Consider the following 20,607-nt stretch of genomic DNA (forward strand, 5'->3'; position numbering starts at 1 on the left):
GCTAATTTTTCTTGTATTTTTAGTAGAAGTGGGGTTTCACCATTTTGTCCAGGCTGGTCTCAAACTCCTGACTTCAGGTGATCTGCCCGCCTTGGCCCCCCCAAAGTGCTGGGATTACAGGCGTGAACCACTGCACCTGGCCTTGATTCCCTTTTTAATGCACAAATACGAAGAGCAATATTCACCAAACTCTAATAAAATGTAAGTGCTCTTGCAATCCTATCTGTACTATCCTTCCAAATTATTTTTAATCCCAGCTCTTTCTATCTTTGTTTAGACACAGGTGTAATTTCTGCTTAGTTGTCTCATGATGTAGCTCAGTGTCTGTGTCTCTTTCTTACTTTGCAGTGTGGAGTAGTTTTCTACCAGGACATAGTTAATAACCCATAAAGGTCTCTGCTTAAGTAAGAAGTCCATTTCTGTGAACCATAACCCAGATATAGCAACGCCAGACTGTCTCCTATCAAAATTTATTGAAATGGTAGATTTTTGGTAAGTACAGAAACACAAGCGAAGGAACCAGGAGGAACGTGCACCCCTCTACCCGTGGGGCAGAGGCACGTTTCCCTTTTAATGGTAAAAGCAAACAGGTGGGAAACAGCTTTCTATCCTGAAGCCGTTTTAACTGCTCAACCCTTAGACTACTATAAACAAGAGAGGAATGGATTGCATTAGTCGCTGGTTGAAAGCAGCAATGCCATTTCCTTTCCCATAATAACACTGTTTAGCTCAGTCCCTTCTGGGGCTAATCCCCTATTACACCCACCGGAAACACAGATATTAACCAAAGCATGTGAGTCTCTTCCCTGAGTCCATTTCTGCTAAAGATTGTCTGAAAGATGAATTGGTCCACGGAAGCCAGGTGACCTACTGGCTTGTTTAGTGATGCCTGGGCTTCCTCCAGGAGCAACACAATTCCCTCCAATCTCAGCTCTCCTTATCCCTGCTGGAGCTCACAAGCAGGCTAGATATCACCCCAGGAGCTGAGCCCCCCCCAGTCTCAGGCAGATGTGGGAAGAAGGCCAACAAGTCACAAGTAGATCTCTAGCTCCAACTGTGCTCAGCAGAAACGCCTACAATTTGCCCATCTTCAGTCCTGCGAGCGTCAGAGATGAAGCAAAAGTTTCAGATGCCTAGAAGCTTTACTCTCTGTTCCTCCAGGATTCCTGCGGTCACACCTTGCAACCAGTCTCCCACTCATCTGCCACAGTTTCCCTAAATCAGATTCTCTGAATCTGGAAGTTCCAGGAAACCTTAGGCCGAGTCCAGTGACATTACTCGATGCAACAGCCCAACTGTTTCTCCAGAGATCCTGGTTCTTGGTGACAATGTCCCTTCTTGGCATGGTTATTTGAGGTTGGGCCCAGATAAGAGGGGCTCCATGGCTCACCGGAGTTGGCCATTAACGCCTCTGGAGCGCCTCTGGTTTTGTTGGGGTCCCCCGTGAGCTCGACGCTCGTGCTGCGGTTATTATCTGGCTCACCTGTCATCTTCCTCTGGAGGCAGCGGTTGATCAAAGTGGAGAAGAAGTTGGGAAAGGATGGGCTGGAGAAGTAGTACACCACAGGGTCCAGCATGCTGTTCATGTAGGTGAAGCTGAGAGTGATAAAGAACGCCAGGTCTACCGAGCGGTACACTTCACAATTCTGCGTGCCCGAAGTGTGCAGGAGCCAGAAGATGCGTATCCGCACAACCACGCTGGGAAGGAAGCAGATGACAAAGACGATGGCCACCACCATGATGAAGGTGATGGCTCTCTTGATCTTGGCATGCCGGTCCATTTGTCTCTGCCGCAGGCTCCAGATAATTCTGGCTGAGCAGAACAGGATGATGCCCAGGGGCAGGAAGAACTCCAGGAGGAACATGGCTTCGTGCCACCGGAAGGTATGGCAGATGCTGAAGCTGATGCACACATTTGCAGTGCCATTCTGGATCAGCAACTTCTTCTTCAGGAGGTGGACTGTCAGGCCAATAGTGATGCTCCACAGAAGGCAAGAGATGATGGCTGCTGTCCAATTGGAGATCTTGTTCAGGGCGTGGTGGGGATGGACCACCCTGAAATACCTGTCTACCGCCACCACCGTGAGGAAGATGATGCTGCCCTGGCGGTTCATAGCAAACATGAAGAGCACCAGCCGGCAAGGGATGTCCCCAAACTTCCAGTCTGAACGCCGCGCATAGTAGTCCACCACGAACGGCAGGCAGATGATCAGTAGAAAGTCAGCCACTGCCAGGTTGAACAGGAAAATCCGGCTGGATTTCCAGGACTTGAGGTGGAAACAGAAAATCCACAGGGCAAGGCCATTGCCCAGAAGCCCAAAGATAAATTCCAGCCCCAACACCGGCGGCAACACCTTGGCAATGAAGTCATCTCGGAACACACAGCAGTTCTTCTTGTCTATTTCCAGAAAGTGATCCTGCAGATGGTGCCGATTCATGAGTGCGGCCAGGGGGTCCGATGGAGCGCCTCGCCTAGCGAATGCTGCAGCAAAGTGGCGTGTGTCTGTGTGGTGAACGTGTGGTTCCACGCCTGCCTTTATGTCATGTCAGGGTGTTGAAATAGATGACTGAATGGTTATCAGGAAACTACGAAATCTCTAAAAAAAAAAAAAAGAAAAAGCCAGCAAGGCTCTTATGCAACCTGCTGTTTGCATAAACAAATAATAAAAATCCCCTGGGCATACAGGAACCCACAAAATGTCTTAAATGTAAAGGATAAGTTTAGGCAATCTGACTGTCATTCGAAAATCAGGGAAACATGAAGGACATCGCTTTGGAAGGCTGGGTGCTTGTATGCCAGCTGAGTACTCAACATTGCAGAATTAATTCACCGTCATCTGCTTGGCTGACATAATTAACAAAACAACAACAATAGCAATAATAATTTTTGGTGCCAAACAGTGAGGTTTTCCAGAAACACTAAGAATTAGCATGAAAAATTAACAGGCGTATGACATAAACAGTAGCAGGCATATGATTTCTTTTGGAAATGCTGAGAAGACAGTAGTTGCCTGTTTGATGAGGACAGACTGGTTGAATTTGACCACTTTTCCTATGCTACCTTTCTGTACAAACATGGATTGCTTTTCCATATCAGAACTCTGCCATTCATCTCCAGTTAAAAAAAAAAAAAAAGCCTGCTGTAGAGTATAATATTTCATAAGACGTTTGAAAACTTGAGCCCAGTTTCAGTGGCATGTTAAAATAAGTTGGGTTTTTTGTTTGTTTATATTAGATTTTGATATGCTTCTGTGCTCAAGTGATTTATTTTTAAGTATGTGATTTTTTTTTTTTTGCAAACTTTGAATTAATGAGAAAAAGGATTCATGAGGCTAGTCGTAAGCTGTAGCAAATCGGGTGTACTTTGTGCTACAAATTTGTTTTTCTGTGTCGCTGTGCATGAAGAGGAGTACCTTAGGATAGAGCATGGGGTTAGTACCCCATAAGCTGTCTGTTCTAGACAGCCCAGGAAACTGGTCAGTAAGAAACTTGGTTGCAGGTCCCTGAAACAAACAAAAAACTGGATGAGGTCTCTAACTTGTTTTATGTCCTTGGGACCTTAGGATGTGATTTTTTTTTTTTTTTTTTGAGACAGAGTCTCACTCTGTTACCCAGGCTGGAGAACGGTGGAACAATCTCAGCTCACTGCAACCTCCGTCTCCCAGGTTCAAGCAATTCTTCTGCCTCAGCCTCCTGAGTATCTGGGACTACAGGCGTGCGCCACCACGCCCAGCTAATTTTTTGTATTTTTAGTAAAGACGAGGTTTCACTGTGTTGGCCAGGCTGGTCTCGAACTCCTGACCTTGTGATCCACCCGCCTCGGTCTCCCAAAGTGCTGGGATTACAGGCGTGAGCCACCGCGCCTGGCCGTGATTTTTTTTTTTTAATGAACTTTATTTTTTGGGGCAGTTTTAGATTCACAGGAAAATGGAGCAGAAAGTACGGACGGTCCTGTGCACTCTGTCTCCACACACGCAAAACCTCCCCCACTAAGTATGTAATATTTTCAAAGCCCCCATTTTTGTAAAAGTAAACTTAGAGTGACAGGACCTAAGAGGACATGGAACTCTGCCTTGTAGCGGGACACCATTGCACACATTGTTTCTCTGCTTGTCGGTGCGATTGGGTGTCATCCTATAGAATGTTTTCTCCCTTTAATATTTTGGTCTTATGAATTCTTCCATGCAGGAGATTTCTAAACTATGTTGCTTCTACTTTGAGTTATAAAATGTAAATTTCTTCCTTTTTTTTTTTTTTCTTTTGAGATGGAGTTTCACTCTATCGCCCAGGCTGGAGTGCAGTGGCTCACTGCAACCTCTGCCTCCCGGGTTCACGCCATTCTCCTGCCTCAGCCTCCCAAGTAGCTGAGACTACAGGTGCAAGCCACCATGCCTGGCTAATTTTTGTATTTTTAGTAGAGATGGATTTCACCATTTTGGCCAGGCTGGTCTTGAACTCCTGACTTCAAGTGATCCTCCCGCCTTGGCATCCCAAAGTGCTGGGATTGCAGGTGTGAACCATCGCTGCCGCCATAAGATGTCAATTTATTTCTTTAGCTGCAAACGCAGGTTCAATAATAGGAGCTTATAGACTCTTCACAGTAAACTAGAGTCAGGATGACCTAATATTAGGTTCCCATAGAACTACAAGTACTTGATGATGATCCAGGTGAGATGAAGACAATGATGAAGATGATGGTGGCACCTACATTATAGAGAGCTTCCCATGTGCTGGAACCCATACTCAGTGCTTTTTTTTTTTTTTTTTGAGACAAAGTCTCGCTCTCGCCTCACTGCAAGCTCCGCCTCCCGGGTTCACGCCATGCTGCCTCAGCCTCCCGAGTAGCTGGGACTACAGGCACCCGCCACCACGCCCAGCTAATTTTTTATATTTTTAGTAGAGACAGGGTTTCACCATGTTAGCCAGGAGCTCAGTGCTTTTATAGTTGCTTGTTTCACCCTGACTGTAGCCCATGTGGAAGGTATTATTACTGATTCTGATTTCAAAATGAGGAAAGTGAAGCTCAGAGAGGATAAAATATTCAGGGCCACCCAGCTCATAAGAGCAGAGCATGGCCGGGCGCGGTGGCTCACGCCTGTAATCCCAGCACTTTGGGAGGCCAAGACGGGAGGATCACAAGGTCAGGAGATCCAGACCATCTTGGCCAATATGGTGAAACCCCGTCTCTACCAAAATATACAAAAATTAGCTGGGTGTGGTGGCGGGCACCTATAATCCCAGCTACTTGGGAGGCTGAGGCAGGAGAATCGCTTGAACCAGGGAGTTGGAGGTTGCAGTGAACCAAGATTGTGCCACTGCACTGCAGCCTGGGTGACAGAGTGAGACTCCACCAAACAAACAAACAAACAAACCCGGGCACAGTGGCTCACGCCTGTAATCCCAGCACTTTGGGAGGCTGAGGTGGGCGGATCACGAGGTCAGGAGTTTGATACCAGCCTGGTCAACATGGTGAAATCAGATCTCTACTAAAAATACAAAATTTAGCTGGGTGTGGTGGCGCGTGCCTGTAATCCCAGCTACTCAGTAGCGGAGGCAGGAGAACTGCTTGAACTGGGACCCAGGAGGCGGAGGTTGCGGTGAGCTGAGATGACGCCATTGCACTACAGCCTGGGCAACAAGAGTGAAACTCTGTTTAGAAAAAAAAAAAAAAAAAAGAGGCCAGGCGCAGTGGCTCACGCCTGTAATCCAAGCACTTTGGGAGGCTGAGGCGGGTAGATCACGAGGTCAGGAGATCGAGACCATCCTGGCTAACACGGTGAAACCCTGTCTCTACTAAAAATACAAAAACAAAAAATTAGCCAGGCGTCGTGGCGGGCACCTGTAGTCCCAGCTACTTGGGAGGCTGAGGCAGGGGAATGGCATGAACCCAGAAGGCAGAGCTTGCAGTGAGCCTAGATCGTGCCAATGCACTCCAGCCTGGGTGACAGAGTGAGATCCTGTCTCAAAACTAAAAGAAAAAAAACAGCTGAGCTTGGATTTGAATCTGGCAGTGACTTCAAAGCCTGTGTCCCTAACCATCATGCTCACTGCCTCTTACTATGTTATTGCCTTGTCTGTAAGGTTGAAGATCTTGCTCAGGGCATGGTGGGGATAGAGGTCATGCTGTTCAGGCTTTAGTGAAATAATTGGTATTTGTTTCTTGTTCTTGCTGCCTGTGAATACCATGCTTCCTTCTTGGATGTATGTGGACACTTGTCAACAACATTCATAAAGTAATCCTAAGGGCCTTTATTAACTAAGAGTCAGAGAAGTCAGCAGTATTTATTTCTAGAAGCTGAAATTTGCAAGGGACTCTCCCTTTCTAAGTTTCACAATTTCATAATATTTTGTGTGTGTGGTTTTTTTTTAAACAACAGTCATGGATAAAATTAGAAAAAAACAACCACAGGCCAGGCCCGGTGGCTCACCCTTGTAATCCTAGCACGTCGGGAGGCCGAGGCAGGCAGATCATGAGGTCAGGAGTTCAGGACCAGCCTGGCCAATATGGTGAAACCTAGTCTCTACTAAAAATACAAAAATTAGCCGGGTGTGGTGGCAGGCGCCTGTAGTCCCAGCTACTCAGGAGGCTGAGGCAGGTAGAATCGCTTGAACCCGGGAGGTGGAGGTTGCCGTGAGCCAAGATCACACCACTGCACTCCAGCCTGGGCAACAGAGTGAGAATCCATGTCAAAAAATAATAATAATATTAAAATAAAAATAAATAAAGAACAACCACACATGTTAAGTTTGCAAAAGAACCTGGAGCCTGGATGTATGTTCTGGCTCTCTCATTAACTAGCTGTGAAACCCCTTAACCCCTCACCTGCTCATGAGGAATTAGATGATCTTCGAACTTCCTCCCAGCTCTCACACTACATGATTCTAAACCAAAGTCCGCGGCTACTCGGGCAGATTCTAAAGGGCAGCCTCGCTGGATTCTGGTGCCTCCGATGGAATTTCCGGTCTTCCCACTGCACAGTGGGCATGTTTTGTCTTGCTTGTTTCCTTCTTTCATGCATTTATTATTTTTTTCTTACAAGTGTATGAGTTGTACAGAAACTTGTTTAATGAATCATTTCAAGAGTGAAGGCAGTGATCCCACCGCATTTCATAGAAACTCCACTTAAAATTTATCACTCACCCAGTTGAATCTCCATGCCTGGTTATCTTATGACAACTTGAATGTGTACCACTAAACTGGATTGAATTATTGTAAAAATTAATAGTGACACGACTGCAGTGTACTGAGAGATTTGCATATGTGCTCTCCTTTAATCTTCACAAAAACCCTGTGACAGATGTGTTATTATTGTCATTATCATCTCCATTTTACAGATAGAGAAACCGAGGCATCAGGAGGTTAAGTAACTATTTCGTGTCTTTGAACTAACCTGGGATTTTTGGTTTTATTTATTATTTAAATAGAGATAGGGTCTCACTGCATTGCCCAGGCTGGTCTCGAACCCTAGGCCCAGGTGATCTTCCAGCCTCGGCCTCCCAAAGTGCTGGCATTACAGGTGTGAGCCACCATGCCAGGCCATCGGATTTCTGTTTTAATTATCTATTGCCGCATTAAAAATTGCCACAAAACATAGCGGCTTAACACAACCTCCACTGTGTCACCTCTCATGGCTCTGTGTTGGCTGGCCTCAGCTGGGTGCTTCTCATGTGGGGATTCTCAGATGGCAGCCGGGCTAGAGTCATACGGATGCTTAAGAAGGACACTGGGACACTCAGGCTTCTCTCTGTCTCCACAGAACCTTGATGCCTCTCTACATGGCGTCCCTGTGGCCTCTCTGTGTGGCCCCTCTATGTGGCATCTACACACAGCCTCTTCACATGTTCCTTCCACGACATAGTCTGGACTTCGTACATGGACATACTTAGGGCTTCTGAAGGCACACAGGCAGACCTTCTCCATCCCTGGGCTTGCAAACCCCAGAACATCACCTCTACCACATTCAATCAGGCAAAACAAATCACAGAGCCAGTCCATATTCCACTGGGAGGTGCCACCTAAGGGTGGGAGTGCCAGGAGGTACAGCACATTGGGGCCATTCAGACTCACCACTACAGAATATAGATGACACTGAGTCAGGACCCTTGGCTAGCAGGAAATAAGGGGCCCCTGGGCCCCCAACGAAGGAGATGTAGTTGTAGAAGCTGGGAAGTAAGGGGGTAGAGAGGAAGCTGATCATACTGACTAGCAGAGACACATAGATACACACACACATTTCTTTTGAAAAAGGAGAAGAGCACTTCATGGTTTTGAAAAGTTTGGGTTTATTGTAAAAAACCTAAGGGCAAACCAGAATAACCAAATAATCTTGAAAAAGAAGAACTAAGTTGGAGAACTCTCCCTTTACTGTAAAGCTACAGTAGTCCAGTGTGATTCTGGCATAAGGATAGATATTACAGCTCAAGAGAGCAGGACTGAGAGTCCAGAAATAAACCCTTATATTCATGATCAGCTGATTTTCAACAAGGGTGCCAAGACAATGGGGGAAAGAAGAGTCTTTGTAATAAATGATGTTGGGACAACTAGGTCACCACAAGCAAAAGAACTGGACCCCTTTGCTACACGGTACACAGAAATTAACTCAACTTGGGTTACGACCTAAATGTAAGAGCTAAATCTAAAAAACTCTTAGAAGGAAATGTAAGAGGCCAGGCATGGTGGCTCACACCTGTAATCCCAGCACTTTGGGAGGCCAAGGTGGGTGGATCCGTTGAACTCAGGAGTTCAGGACCAGCCTGGGCAACACAGCAAGACCTGGTCTCTACAAAAAATACCAAAATTAGCTGGGCATGGTGGCACATGCCTGTGGTCCCAGCTACTTGGGAGGCTGAGGGAGGCAGATTGCTGGAGTCCAGGGGTTCAAGGTTACAATGAGCTGAGTTCATGCCACTGCACCCCAGCCTGGGTGACAGAGCAACACCCTGTCTCAACAACAAAAAGAAAAACAAGATAGAGAGGAATCTGAAAGTCTATTCATGAATCTTCTGTCACGCTAAGGGTTAGAACAGACAACAGACCCTTCCCTCCTCGGCTGACCTCATGGCTTCACGTCTTACCGAGTGGTCGCAGCCCCAGCCTGGACTTTTCGTTCCTGCCCTATTGGTCTTCTTGCATTTCCCAAACACTTTGCTCTTTTTCACCTTTCTACATCTGCCTGGAATACCCTTCCCCACTGTGTCCCTGGTGGCTTCCTGTCCATCCTTCAGAGCCGAGTTTGCAAGCTACTTCCTCTGAGACGACTAAGACAAGAGTAAGGGCCCTGGATTCTCCTGCAGGACCCTGTGTGAAAGTGCCAAACACAGGGTCCCACAGGATAATTGTATTATTTTATTGTATTATTTTATTTTATTTTTGAGACAGAGTCTTGCTTGGTCGCCCAGGCTGGAGTGCAGTGGTGTGATCTCAGCTCACTACAACCTCTGCCTCCCAGGCTCAAGCGATTCTCCTGCCTCAGCCCCCTGAGTAGCTGGGATTATAGGCACACACCACCACACCCAGCTAATTTTCGTATTTTTAGTAGAGACGGGGTTTCACCATGTTGGCCAGGCTGGTCTTGAACTCCTGACCTCAAGTGATCTGCCCACCTCGGCCTCCCAAACAGCTGGGATTACAGATGTGAGCCACCACCCGTGGCCATATTTTATAATTTTTTATTTTCTAATTTTATTTTTTCCCTTGGTTTCTACAATGGGCCCCGTGGCTATGTTTTTCATTTATGTTTCTACTGTGTCCAGTATAGAGCTAGTGCTTCATTAATGTACCTTGAAATAGGAAATGAATGAATGAATCCTTATAAGGAATAAAATATTTACCCCCTCCCTCTATGTCATTTTAAAGTCCAATACACAGAAACCCGAATACAGATTTGGCTCATATGTGAGCCCATCTGTTTCATCTGTTTATTCTATTCCATCTCTCTCTAATATATAAATAATTATATATGTATATTATATAATATACATATATAATAATTATATATGTATATTATATAATATACATATATAAATAATTATATATGTATATTATATAATATACATATATAAATATGACATATAATATGGTAAATATGACGATAAACAACATGTCATATGTAAAAATTATATAGCAGAAATATATATAATAAATAAATAAATGTGTGTAAACTTACAGCCTCTGCTTCGTGGATGAGCTCAGACGGGCCCTGTGCTACCATCTTCAAAATTCTTAATACTTTTTATTATTTAAAAAAAATTTTGGCCTGGCGCAGTGGCTCTCACCTGTAATCCCAGCACTTTGTGAGGCTGAGGTGGGTGGATCACGAGGTTAGGAGTTCAAGACCAGCCTGGCCAATATGGTGAAACCTTGTGTCTACTAAAAATATAAAAATATTAGCCTGCTGCGGTGGCATGCGCCTGTTGTCCCAGTTACTCAAGAGGCTGAGGCAGGAGAATCGCTTGAACCAGGGAGGGGGAGGTTGCAGTGGGCCAAGATGCGCCACTCCACTCCAGCCTGGACAACAGAGCAAGACTGTCTGAAAAAAAAATTTTTTTTAATTTAGTGGCATGATCGTAGCTCACTGAAGCCTCTACTTCTTGGTCTCAAGGGATCCTCTCACCTCAGCCTCTCAAGTAGCTAGGACTACAGTCACGCACCACCACACCTGGCTAATTTTTAAAATTTTTGTAGAGATGGAGTCTCACCATGTTGGCCAGAGTGGTGTCAAACTCTTGGCCTCAAGTGATCCTCCCGCCTCGACCTCCCAAAGCTCTGGAATTACAGGCATGAGCCACCTCGCTCAGCCATTAACACCTTTTGAACAAGGGACCCCACATTTTCATTTTTCACTGGGGCCTGCAAAGTAGGTCGCTGATCTTGAAGCCATTTATGCACTCGTTGTGATGATGGAGTCTTTCTTGAATCGTATCAGAAACCTCTGTGAATCAGAAGGCCTGGGAAGTCGACAGGTAGAGACCACGCCTCACAGTGCAGCCAGGTCTCCACCTTGAGAACAACTGACTCAAGCCCTTGTGCCTCAGAGTTCTAATCCCCTCCAAGGAGCTGCTGCAATTTAGTAACCTTCAGATGCCATCTTAAACATTTTGGTTTTAATAAAGGGTAAGGAAATCCATTCCGAGAATAGACCAAAACTGAAAGTTTTACCATGGTTAGCACGAATAAAAGACACCTCTTGTTTTTTCCACATCATCCCTATAGACTTATAGCTCTTCCAGCTTTCATGTGACTTTTCCTGAAAGACTCTAAAAGGAGGAGCAAGGAGGAAGGATCACTTGAACCCAGGAGTTTGAGAGGAGCCTCGGCAACATAATGAGACCCCATCTCTACAAAAATTACAGAAAAATTAGCTGGACATGGTGGAGTGTACCTGTGGCCCCAGCTACTAGGGAGGCTGAGGTGGGAGGATCGCTTGAGCCCGGAAGTCGAGGTTGCAGTGAGCCATGATCACACCACTGCACTCCAGCCTGGGCAACACAGTGAGACCCCATTTCACCAAAAAAAAAAAAAAAAAAAAAAGAGGGAGAACACATTTTCCTCTAAATCAATCATTTTCCTGTTTCAGATAGTTTAAACAAAGTGTTGTCAACAAAGCTATACTCCACTTCTTTACAATGTCCAAAGAAACTTCTTGCTAAGATGTATTTTTCGTCACATTCTGCGAACGTAAAAAGGGAAGCAAATTTAGAATCAAGACTGTATTTCAGTTTGGATTTGATTTTTCTTTTTGTTTGTGCTTGCTGTTTTTTTGGTGAGAACCTCTGCCTGTCTGCCTGCCATGCAGTTCTAGATATTTTAGCTTTTTTTCCTTGGAGGGCAAAATCCTAGGGGTCCTTTGACCTAGAGTCACACACAGGACACAGATTTGCTTTCAGAATCCATTTTTATTACGATGAAGGAACAAAGGAGCAACAGCCCAGGAGAGAATTCTAAGAATAGAACTAAAAGCAGAAGTGTGTGTTTTCGCAGATTCCTATCAGGAGGATGTATGACTAATGCTGGTAAGAATTCTTGCCTTTACTCTTCCCCAGGTAACTGAGGGGCGGGGGAATTCAGGCGTGATAACAGAGGAACAACTTAAGCGCTCTAAACCCCAAAGGAAACGCTTTCTTGCCTCCATTTCTTTATGTGTAAAACGTGTTAATATAAGAAGTCATAATATTGAGCACTTACTGCCAGGTGCTATGCTTAATGCTTTACATGCACTTAATCATTCATTCATTCAACAAACATTTACTGAGCACCTGCTATGTGCAGGTCCTCTTCTAGGCATTGGGTATATAACAGTGAACAAAGTTCTGATGCCTCAGGAATGTACATTCATTTAAACGGCCCAATGACACACTGAGGTTGTATTACAGTATCCCTGTTTGACAGACGAGGAAAATGAAGCTACAAATGATTAAATAAAATCTGCCAGGCTGGGCGGGGTGCGGTGGCTTACACCTGTAATCCAAGCACTTTGGGAGGCCGAGGCAGGCGGATCGCAAGTCAGGAGATCAAGACCATCCCGGCTAACACAATGAAACCCCGTCTGTACTAAAAATACAAAAAATTAGCCAGGCGTGGTGGCGGGGCGCCTGTAGTCCCAGCTACTCTGGAGGCTGAGGCAGGAGAATGGCGTGGACCCAGGAGGCAGAGCTTGCAGTGAGCTGAGATTGGGCCACTGTACTCCAGCCTGGGTGACAGAGCAAGACTCTGTCTCAAAAAATATATATATATATAGATATATAGATATATAGATATATCTATATATATGCCAGGCTGGGAGCAGTGGCTCATGCTGGCAATCGCAATACTTTGGGAGGCCAAGGTGGGAGGATTGCTGGAGGCCAGGAGTTTGAGACCAGCTTGGGCAACACAGTGAGTGAGACCTCGTCTCTATAAAAAAAATTTAAAAATTAGCTGAGTGTGGTGGCTTATGCCTGTACTCTCAGCTATTCAGGAGGCTGAGGTGGGAGGAACACTTGAGCCCAGGAGTTTGAGGCTGCAGTGAGCTATGATCATGCCACTGCACTCCAGCCTGGGCAACAGAGCGAGACTCAGTGTCTAAAAACACAAGCTGCCCTAAGATCACAGGCCTAGTAAATGCTTGAGCTGAGATTCAAACTTCGATGCATCTAATGCTCTGTAGCTCGTACTTTTCATCACTAGGCTGCGCAGTGCCTCTGAAAAAAGGAATAATAGGGACAGCCTAGAGGGGTGTTTTGAGGCCAAAGAACTAGAAGTTGGCAAAGTTCTTTTTTTTTTTTTTTGAGACGGCGTTTCACTCCTGTGGCCCAGTCTGGAGTGCAATGGCACGATGTCACCTCACCGCAACCTCCACCTCCTGGGTTCAAGTGATTCTCCTGCCTCAGCCTCCCGAATAGCTGGGATTATAGGCATGCGCCACCACACCAGGCTAATTTTGAATTTTTAGTAGAGACGAGGTTTCTCCATGTTGGTCAGGCTGGTCTAGAACTCCTGACCTCAGGTGATCCGCCTCAGTCTCCCAAAGTGCTGGGATCACAAGCGTGAGCCACCATGCCCAACCCCCAGAAGTTGGCAAGGTTCTTAAGTGGGTAGAGTATCCTGGGCATTTGAGAGAGTATAAATTAAGGAGTTGAGAACCATGTTCACCACTTTGTAGCTTGAGAAAGGAGCTAGAGTTGGCCTGGAATGTTTTCCCCTAATTCAGGGCAGGGGCAGCTTGTCATTTCGTAGAGTCCTCTGTTTCGAGGGGTCCAGGTACACATTTGGGAAACTCATGTGTATGAGGGAGTCTTGCAATAAGAGGACAACACTGATGTTCACACAGAATCGGTCTAGAAACTGTATTCCGTGAAAGGATGAAAGCTCTTAACTTCTCTGTCCCCACCCCCCCAAAAAACTTTACTGTCACATAAGAGTTGACTAATGACCCTCCACTAAAAATTACACAGTATACTGCCTGCCACCAAATACGAATTCAGTAAATACTTGGAGAATAAGTGAATAATTTCAATTCACAGTCACATGACAAGTTGTCAAAAGCAATTATAAAAGCAATTGTATTGGACTCAGCACATCCCACTGGAGAAGCCAGGGCAAGGAAACAGATCCCTCAGCACCTTCTTTGAAATACAAAGATTTGAAGGTCAGAGCAGATTGTTTTGTTGTTGTTCTTCTTGGGCTACCAGGAAGTCACAACGATGACAGACGTACAGATGTACATTTGGACAAAATGTACAGATGTACAAAGAAATGTAAAGATGAAAATTGATAGATCAATACATCCCAATCTAAAGAGCCTCATTCGGCCTGAAATAAAGCATTGATTGACTGAGCCCGGTTTCTGTTTTCTGAGATAAGGAATGATTTAAGGTCAGAGGATAGGAAATGCTGCTAACTGCCCCATAGCCCCTAAGAGAGTGAACATGCCCCATTTAAACACATATACCCATTTACTTAGCCATTTAAAATGACACAGGGGAGGCCGGGCATGGTGGCTCACGCCTGTGATCCCACCACTTTGGGAGGCCAAGGCAGGCGGATCACCTGAGGTCAGGAGCTCGAGACCAGCCTGGCCAACATGGCAAAACCCTGTCTCTACTAAAAATACAAAAATTAGCCGGGTGTGTTGGCTGGCGCCTCTAATCCCAGCTACTCGGGAGGCTGAGGCAGGAGAATTGCTTGAACCCGGGAGGCAGAGGTTGCAGTGAGCCGAGACTGTGCCACTGCACTCCAGCCTGGGACACAGAGTGAGACTCTGTCTCAAAACAAAAACAAACAACGAAAATTACACAGGGGCTGTGCAGTTCCTAGCCCCCCTCCCAACACACACATGCTCCACTCCATGCACATTCTGTCCCCTGCCATTGTGATCAGATAAGAAAATGCAGCCAACTCACTTCAATCAACTGGAACCTCCCCAAAAGGTATAGTTGTGTGAATTTCATTTCCGACAGAATGAGAAGGATGCAGTTCATGTGCGTGAAGCCGTCTTGCAATAAGAAAGGGGGGTGGCATTTTCAAAGCCCCCGACCCCTTAGCACGAGTTAATTCTAAGTCATCACTCTATCTTCCTCAGTGTTGTTGGTCTGCTTGTTCAGTGCCACTCAACAATGTGGGGATCCCATTGCCCATCAGACTGGCTTTGGAAACTATTTGCCACACTGATGCAACTCCTGCGACCGAGGTTTGAAATTGGCATCTCTTCCGGCCTTTGTGTTTTTGAGTGTCCTGGCTGCTTGGGTTTCAGACTGCAGATTTTGAGCTTGTTGTAGAATTTGGGAAACGAGGGGCTTGAAAAATAATACACCAGGGGATCCAGCATGCTGTTCATGTAGGTGAAGCTGAGGGTGATGTGCAGGGCCCCATGGACAGAGGGATCGCAGGCACTCAAGGGCACCGTCCAGAGGAAATAGAGTCTAGCGGACACGCTGGGCAGGTAGCATGTGATGAACACAATTGCCACCACCATGATGAACCGGGTCGCCTTCTTCATCCGAGCCTGTCTGGCCAGCTGCTGCCTCCGCCTCAGGCTCCAAACAATCTTGAAGGAGCAAAATAAGATGATGCCGAGGGGCATAAAGAACTCCAGCTGGAACATGATGTCATGCCAGCCATTGGCCGACTCCATGATGAAGCTCTCACAGGAGACGGCCGTCTCTTGCACGCAGAGATGGTTCTCCAGCAAAAGATACAGTGTTCCCAGGATGACCAGGGTCCACAGGGTGCAGACGATGCCAGCCGCCATCCGGGTGGAGATAGTGTTCACCGCGTGGTGGGGGTGGACCACTTTGAAATACCTGTCCGCAGCCACCACCGTAAGGAACACGATGCTCCCGGCCCTGTTCATGGCCAACGTGAAGAGCCCCACTCGGCAGGGAATGTCCCCAAAAGCCCAGTGTCTACGTCTGAGGTAATAGTCTGTCCGAAAAGGCAGGCAGATCATAAGGAGGAAATCAGCCACGGCCAAATTGAAAAGGTAAACAGTGCTGGGCTTCCAGGTCTTCATGTGGAAGCAGAAACCACACAGGGCGACCCCATTGCCTAGTGCGCCCAGCACAAAGGCCACAATGAGCAGCGGCGGCATCACCTGGGAGATGGTGTCCCCCTCGATGCGGCAGCACGACCCGTTGTACATGGCGGGGACAGAGCAAGTGTCCGGGTGCAGAGCAGCCCAGGGAGTCCCCACAATGGCACAGATGCTTATCTGAGCGTTAGCACTCACCCAGCTGCTGCGTGTCTGACTTCATCACCCGGGATGCGGGTCCTGTGTGTGTGGGTTGGATGCTGCCACAGCAGCGAGAAGAGAAACTTCAGCCAGGAAATGAGAGACCCAGGGAGGTCCTTTCTCTGGAGCCCGTCTCACAAGCCGCCTGCCTCTGGGAGAGGCCAAGCCTGGAGCCGGATGAAGCTTGGAAATGCATGCAATTTTGCAAAAGTGGTCATTTCTGAGAGGCGGTAGGGTGGGGGGGTCCGATGAGATTGATGCCGTAGAGGAGCGATTGGGTCCAGCGCCAGAGGAATTTTCATTTTCAGCTTCGCTCTTCCTCCTCGGACTCCGTGCTGGAGAGCACACAAAGCTGCCCAGAAGGCAAGAAGAAAGCTTGTTTGTCCTCCCTCCTGGTGGAGAAATCCAAACATTTCCTGGAGTGGTTCTGGGCCCCTGCCTTTGCTTTCCTCCCGTAACCTTTGCCTGACTGCCTTGTCCTCTCCCTCATCCCACGGGGCACTCCCATGCGGTGCCAGAGAGGGGAGGCTTTGCTCTGCAGCTCCTCCGGGCCATTTCCTGTGCCGAAAAATACCGCGCTCAAGAATTGGAGGAGTCTGCGGAGAAAAAAGTTCTAATCACGATACTTGATGGATGTTAGAAAAATTCTTGGACGGGAGTCACCTTTCCCCCGCTCTATTCCCACCTCCCTGGCCTTTACATCCTCCCGTGAACCAAAGGGGCCAGTTGCACAACCACCAAGACCATGAAATAGATCCGAAGCCCACTTCTCGTATGTCTGTCTCCACAAAACGGCCTCTTTGGGAGCCGGTTTCCCCCTCTGCTGGGAAGCAGAGCCTAGAACTTTTACAAAGATTTGGCCCTGAGTTTCCATTGGCTGCTTGAATGAGCCAAACACCATGAGATGTACGTTTTTAATTTCAACTATGTGCTGAGCCCATTAATTAAAACTGCCCCCTGGGGGCGGAAGAGGATTGGAGGAGTTGATTAAGGAGTCCATCTCTAAAGCAATCATGAGTAACATTAGACTGCACAAAAAATTGGAGTCTTTGCTAAAATTTCCTGTCCTTTGGCTTTAAGGATTATTAATCTGCCCTGTGCTTTTCAGCTTCCAGTTTAGAAAATGGGGTGGAGGCCGGGCACGGTGGCTCACGCCTGTAATCCAAGCACTTTGGGAGGCCCAGGCGGGCGGATCACCAGGTCAGGAGATGGAGACCATCCTGGCTAACACGGTAAAACCCCGTCTCTACTAAAAATACAAAAAAATGAGCCAGGCGTGGTGGCGGGCGCCTGTAGTCCCAGCTACTCGGGAGGCTGAGGCAGGAGAATGGCGTGAACCCGGGAGGCGGAGCTTGCAAGCTCCCTGCGGAGCTTGCAGGGAGCCAAGATTGCGCCACTGCACTCCAGTCTGGGTGACAGAACCAGACTCCGTCTAAAAAAAAAAAAAAAAGAAAAGAAAAGAAAAAACAAGAAAAAGAAAAAGAAAAAAGAAAGAAAGAAGAAAATGGGGTGGAGGCCAGTCGCGGTGGCTCACATCTATAATCCCAGCACTTCGGGAGGCCGAGGCAGGTGGATGACTTGAGGTCAGGAGTACAAGACCAGCCTTGCCAACATGGTGAAACCCCATCTCTACTAAAAATATACAAAAATCAGTCAGGTGTTGTGGCACGTGTCTGTAATCCCAGTTACTCAGGAGGCTGAGGCAGGAGAATCACTTGAACCCGGGAGGTGGAGGTTGCAGTGAGCCGAGATCGTGCCAATGCACTCCAGCCTGGGCGACAGAAAGAAACTCTGTCTCAAAAAAAAAAAAAAAAATGGGGTGGAAAAGAGGGGGTGCATTGAAAGAATGTGTCTGTCTTCTAGATGCACACTGAAGCTAAATTCTTCCCACTGGATGCTGGACTCCAAATCTGTCCACCTACATTCTCCCCTGCCTCGCCCTAGCACAGACCGCAGTCACTTCCCACCTGAACTGTTGAAACAGTTTCCTAACTGGTTTCCCTTCCTCTCATCTATTTCCTGTAAGTCATCTTCTACACAATAATCTGATTTTTCTAAAGCACAGATATTATCATATACCTCTTTTCACTTAAAAATCTTCACTAGCTCCCTTCAATCTGCCAAGGGGCTAGAATGATGGCCTGTGGACCATATCTGGTTTAAAAACCAGCCTGGCTTGGCCGATATGTTTTTAAAACCTGGTGCAGTCCTATAAAAACCTGGATTTCTGTTGTCTCTTAGAACACTGGAAGATCTGGCCACACTGGACCGACACTCCCACATGGAAACAATCAGCTGGAGCTTAGAGTAGATGGAGTAGAGACAGAGAATGAGCCCCTGTAGACAGAGAATGAGCTTTACTGTTTGCCACAGTCCCCACCACTCCCTATTGCCTTACACCTGGTTGGCTTTCCTCATTGGCAAGCCTAGTCTCTGTGGGATTTTGAGTTTGTCACCTCTTGCTCTAGGTTGAAGGTCACATTCCTTGGATTGACGTACAAGGTCCTTCACAGTTGGTTCCCAACCTACCTTTCCAGTATGATTTTCCTGCCACTTTCCTCCTTCCACCCTACTCGCTAGTCTCATAACCTCTAATAAATAAAAACGTGTTCGTCAAACGTCTATATCTAGTTCCCCCACAAATTCAGGAGTTCTTTGAAGACAAACTTCATACTCTTGGCCTGGATGACTAACTCCTACTTTTCTCCTTCTTTCTTTCCTTCCTTCTTTCTTTTCTTCCTTTCTTTTCTTTCTTTCTTTCTCTCTCTCTCTTTCTCTCTCTCTGTCTCTCTCTTTCTCTCTCTCTCTCTCCCTCCCTCCCTCCCTCTCTCTCTTTCTTTTTTTTTGAGACAGAGTCTGGCTCTGTTGTCCAGGCTGGAGTGCAGTGGCTCTGTCTTCGCTCACTGTAGCCTCAACCTCTCAGGCTCAAGCCATCCTCTCACCTTAGCTTCCTGAGTGACTGGGACTACAGGCGCATGCTACCATGCCCAGCTAATTTTTGTATTTTTTGTAGAGACGGGGTTTTGCCATGTTGTCCAGGTCTCAAACTCCTGGGCTCAAGTGATCCACCCACCTTGACCTCTCAAATGTGCTGACATTACAGGTGTAAGCCACCATGCCAAGCCTAACTCCTACTTTTCATGAGATCTCATTGTAACCACTTTCACTCTGTGGGCCTTTGTGATTCTGTGATAAGGTGTTAACTAACAGGGGTAACCATGGTAGGCTGAAACACCCCCAAGATGAGGTCAGAGGGGTAACCCTGAGTACTTCACATGCTTAGCCTGGATTTTTTAACAAATGGAAAATATTCATCATTCTACATTCTCAGATACTGTCGGGATTCTTGTAAACACAAATACTTCCTTTTTTTTCCACATGACTAACACCTGCCTTTCTTTTCTAAATCCTTTGTCTTGTCAAATCACCTTCTTCTCTCTTTTTTTTTTTTCTTTTTGTGGCTGTAGAATTAGCTGGAAGGCAGAGGATTAAGGAAGAAAATAATGGCATCTATTCCTCTGAAAGTCTACTGGTTTTTTTGGTTTGTATGTTTTGAGACAGAGTCTGGCTCTGTCGCTAAGGCTGGAGTGCAGTGGCACAAATGTAGCTCCTTTCAGCCTGTGCTTCCCAGGCTCAAGTGATCCTCCCACCTCAGCCTCACAAGTTGCTGGGACCACAGGCACGTGCCACCATGCCTGGCTAATTTTTGTATATTTTGTAGAGACAAGGTCTCACCATACTGGTCAGGCTGGTCCTGAACTCCTGGGTTCAAGCGATCTGCCTGCCTCGGCCTCTCAAAGTGCTGGGATTACAGGCGTGAGCCACCGCACCCACCCCAAAAGCCTACTGGTTTTTCACGTACAATCTGATCTTATTCTACCCCAGGGCTTCAAGAAGATGCTGTCTCTCTCTTCTTGGACTTCCTGCTCAAGATCATGCTCTGGTGCCCTATTCCTTTGTGCACCAAATTTAGATCTACCTAGGCTCATGCCTATAATCCCAGTACTTTGGGAGGCAGATCACTTGCGATCAGGAGTTCGAGACCAGCCTGCCCAACATGGTGAAACCCCAACTCTACTAAAATTACAAAAATTAGCCGGTCGTGGCTGGGAGTGGTGGCTCACTCCTGTAATCCCAGCACTTTGGGAGGCGGAGGTGGGTGGATCACCTGAGGTCAGGAGTTCGAGACCAGCCTGGCCAACATGGTGAAACCCTGTCTCTACTAAAAATACCAAAACTAGCCGGGTGTGGTGGCAGGTGCCTGTAATCCCAGCTACTTGGAGGGCTGAGGCAGGAGAATCGCTTGAACCTGGGAGGCAGAGGTTGCAGTGGGCCGAGATAGCGCCATTGCACTCCAGCCTAGGGGACAAGAGTGAGACTTTGTCTCAAAAAAAAAAAA

General features: G+C 46.9%; 2 protein-coding genes across 2 annotated transcripts; both read right to left on the bottom strand.

Moving 5' to 3' along the window:
* Positions 1–454: 454 nt before the first annotated feature.
* LOC100986398 (hydroxycarboxylic acid receptor 3) lies at positions 455–6,956 on the bottom strand. The gene has a single exon (XM_003812130.5). The coding sequence runs from the start codon at positions 2,436–2,438 to the stop codon at positions 1,275–1,277; it is 1,164 nt and encodes a 387-aa protein (XP_003812178.2). The 5' UTR covers positions 2,439–6,956; the 3' UTR covers positions 455–1,274.
* A 4,887-nt stretch (positions 6,957–11,843) lies between these two features.
* HCAR1 (hydroxycarboxylic acid receptor 1) lies at positions 11,844–16,975 on the bottom strand. The gene has a single exon (XM_057299549.1). It carries the CDS (start codon positions 16,116–16,118, stop codon positions 15,078–15,080), a length of 1,041 nt encoding a protein of 346 aa, XP_057155532.1. The 5' UTR covers positions 16,119–16,975; the 3' UTR covers positions 11,844–15,077.
* Positions 16,976–20,607: the final 3,632 nt, after the last annotated feature.

This window comes from Pan paniscus, chromosome 10 (genome assembly GCF_029289425.2).
Source record: "Pan paniscus chromosome 10, NHGRI_mPanPan1-v2.0_pri, whole genome shotgun sequence".
Lineage (NCBI taxonomy): Eukaryota > Metazoa > Chordata > Mammalia > Primates > Hominidae > Pan > Pan paniscus.

Bases quoted from the DNA above. Each gene is read 5' to 3' on its own strand.
- LOC100986398 (XM_003812130.5), bottom strand. From the start codon at position 2,438: ATGAATCGGCACCATCTGCAGGATCACTTTCTGGAAATAGACAAGAAG.
- HCAR1 (XM_057299549.1), bottom strand. From the start codon at position 16,118: ATGTACAACGGGTCGTGCTGCCGCATCGAGGGGGACACCATCTCCCAG.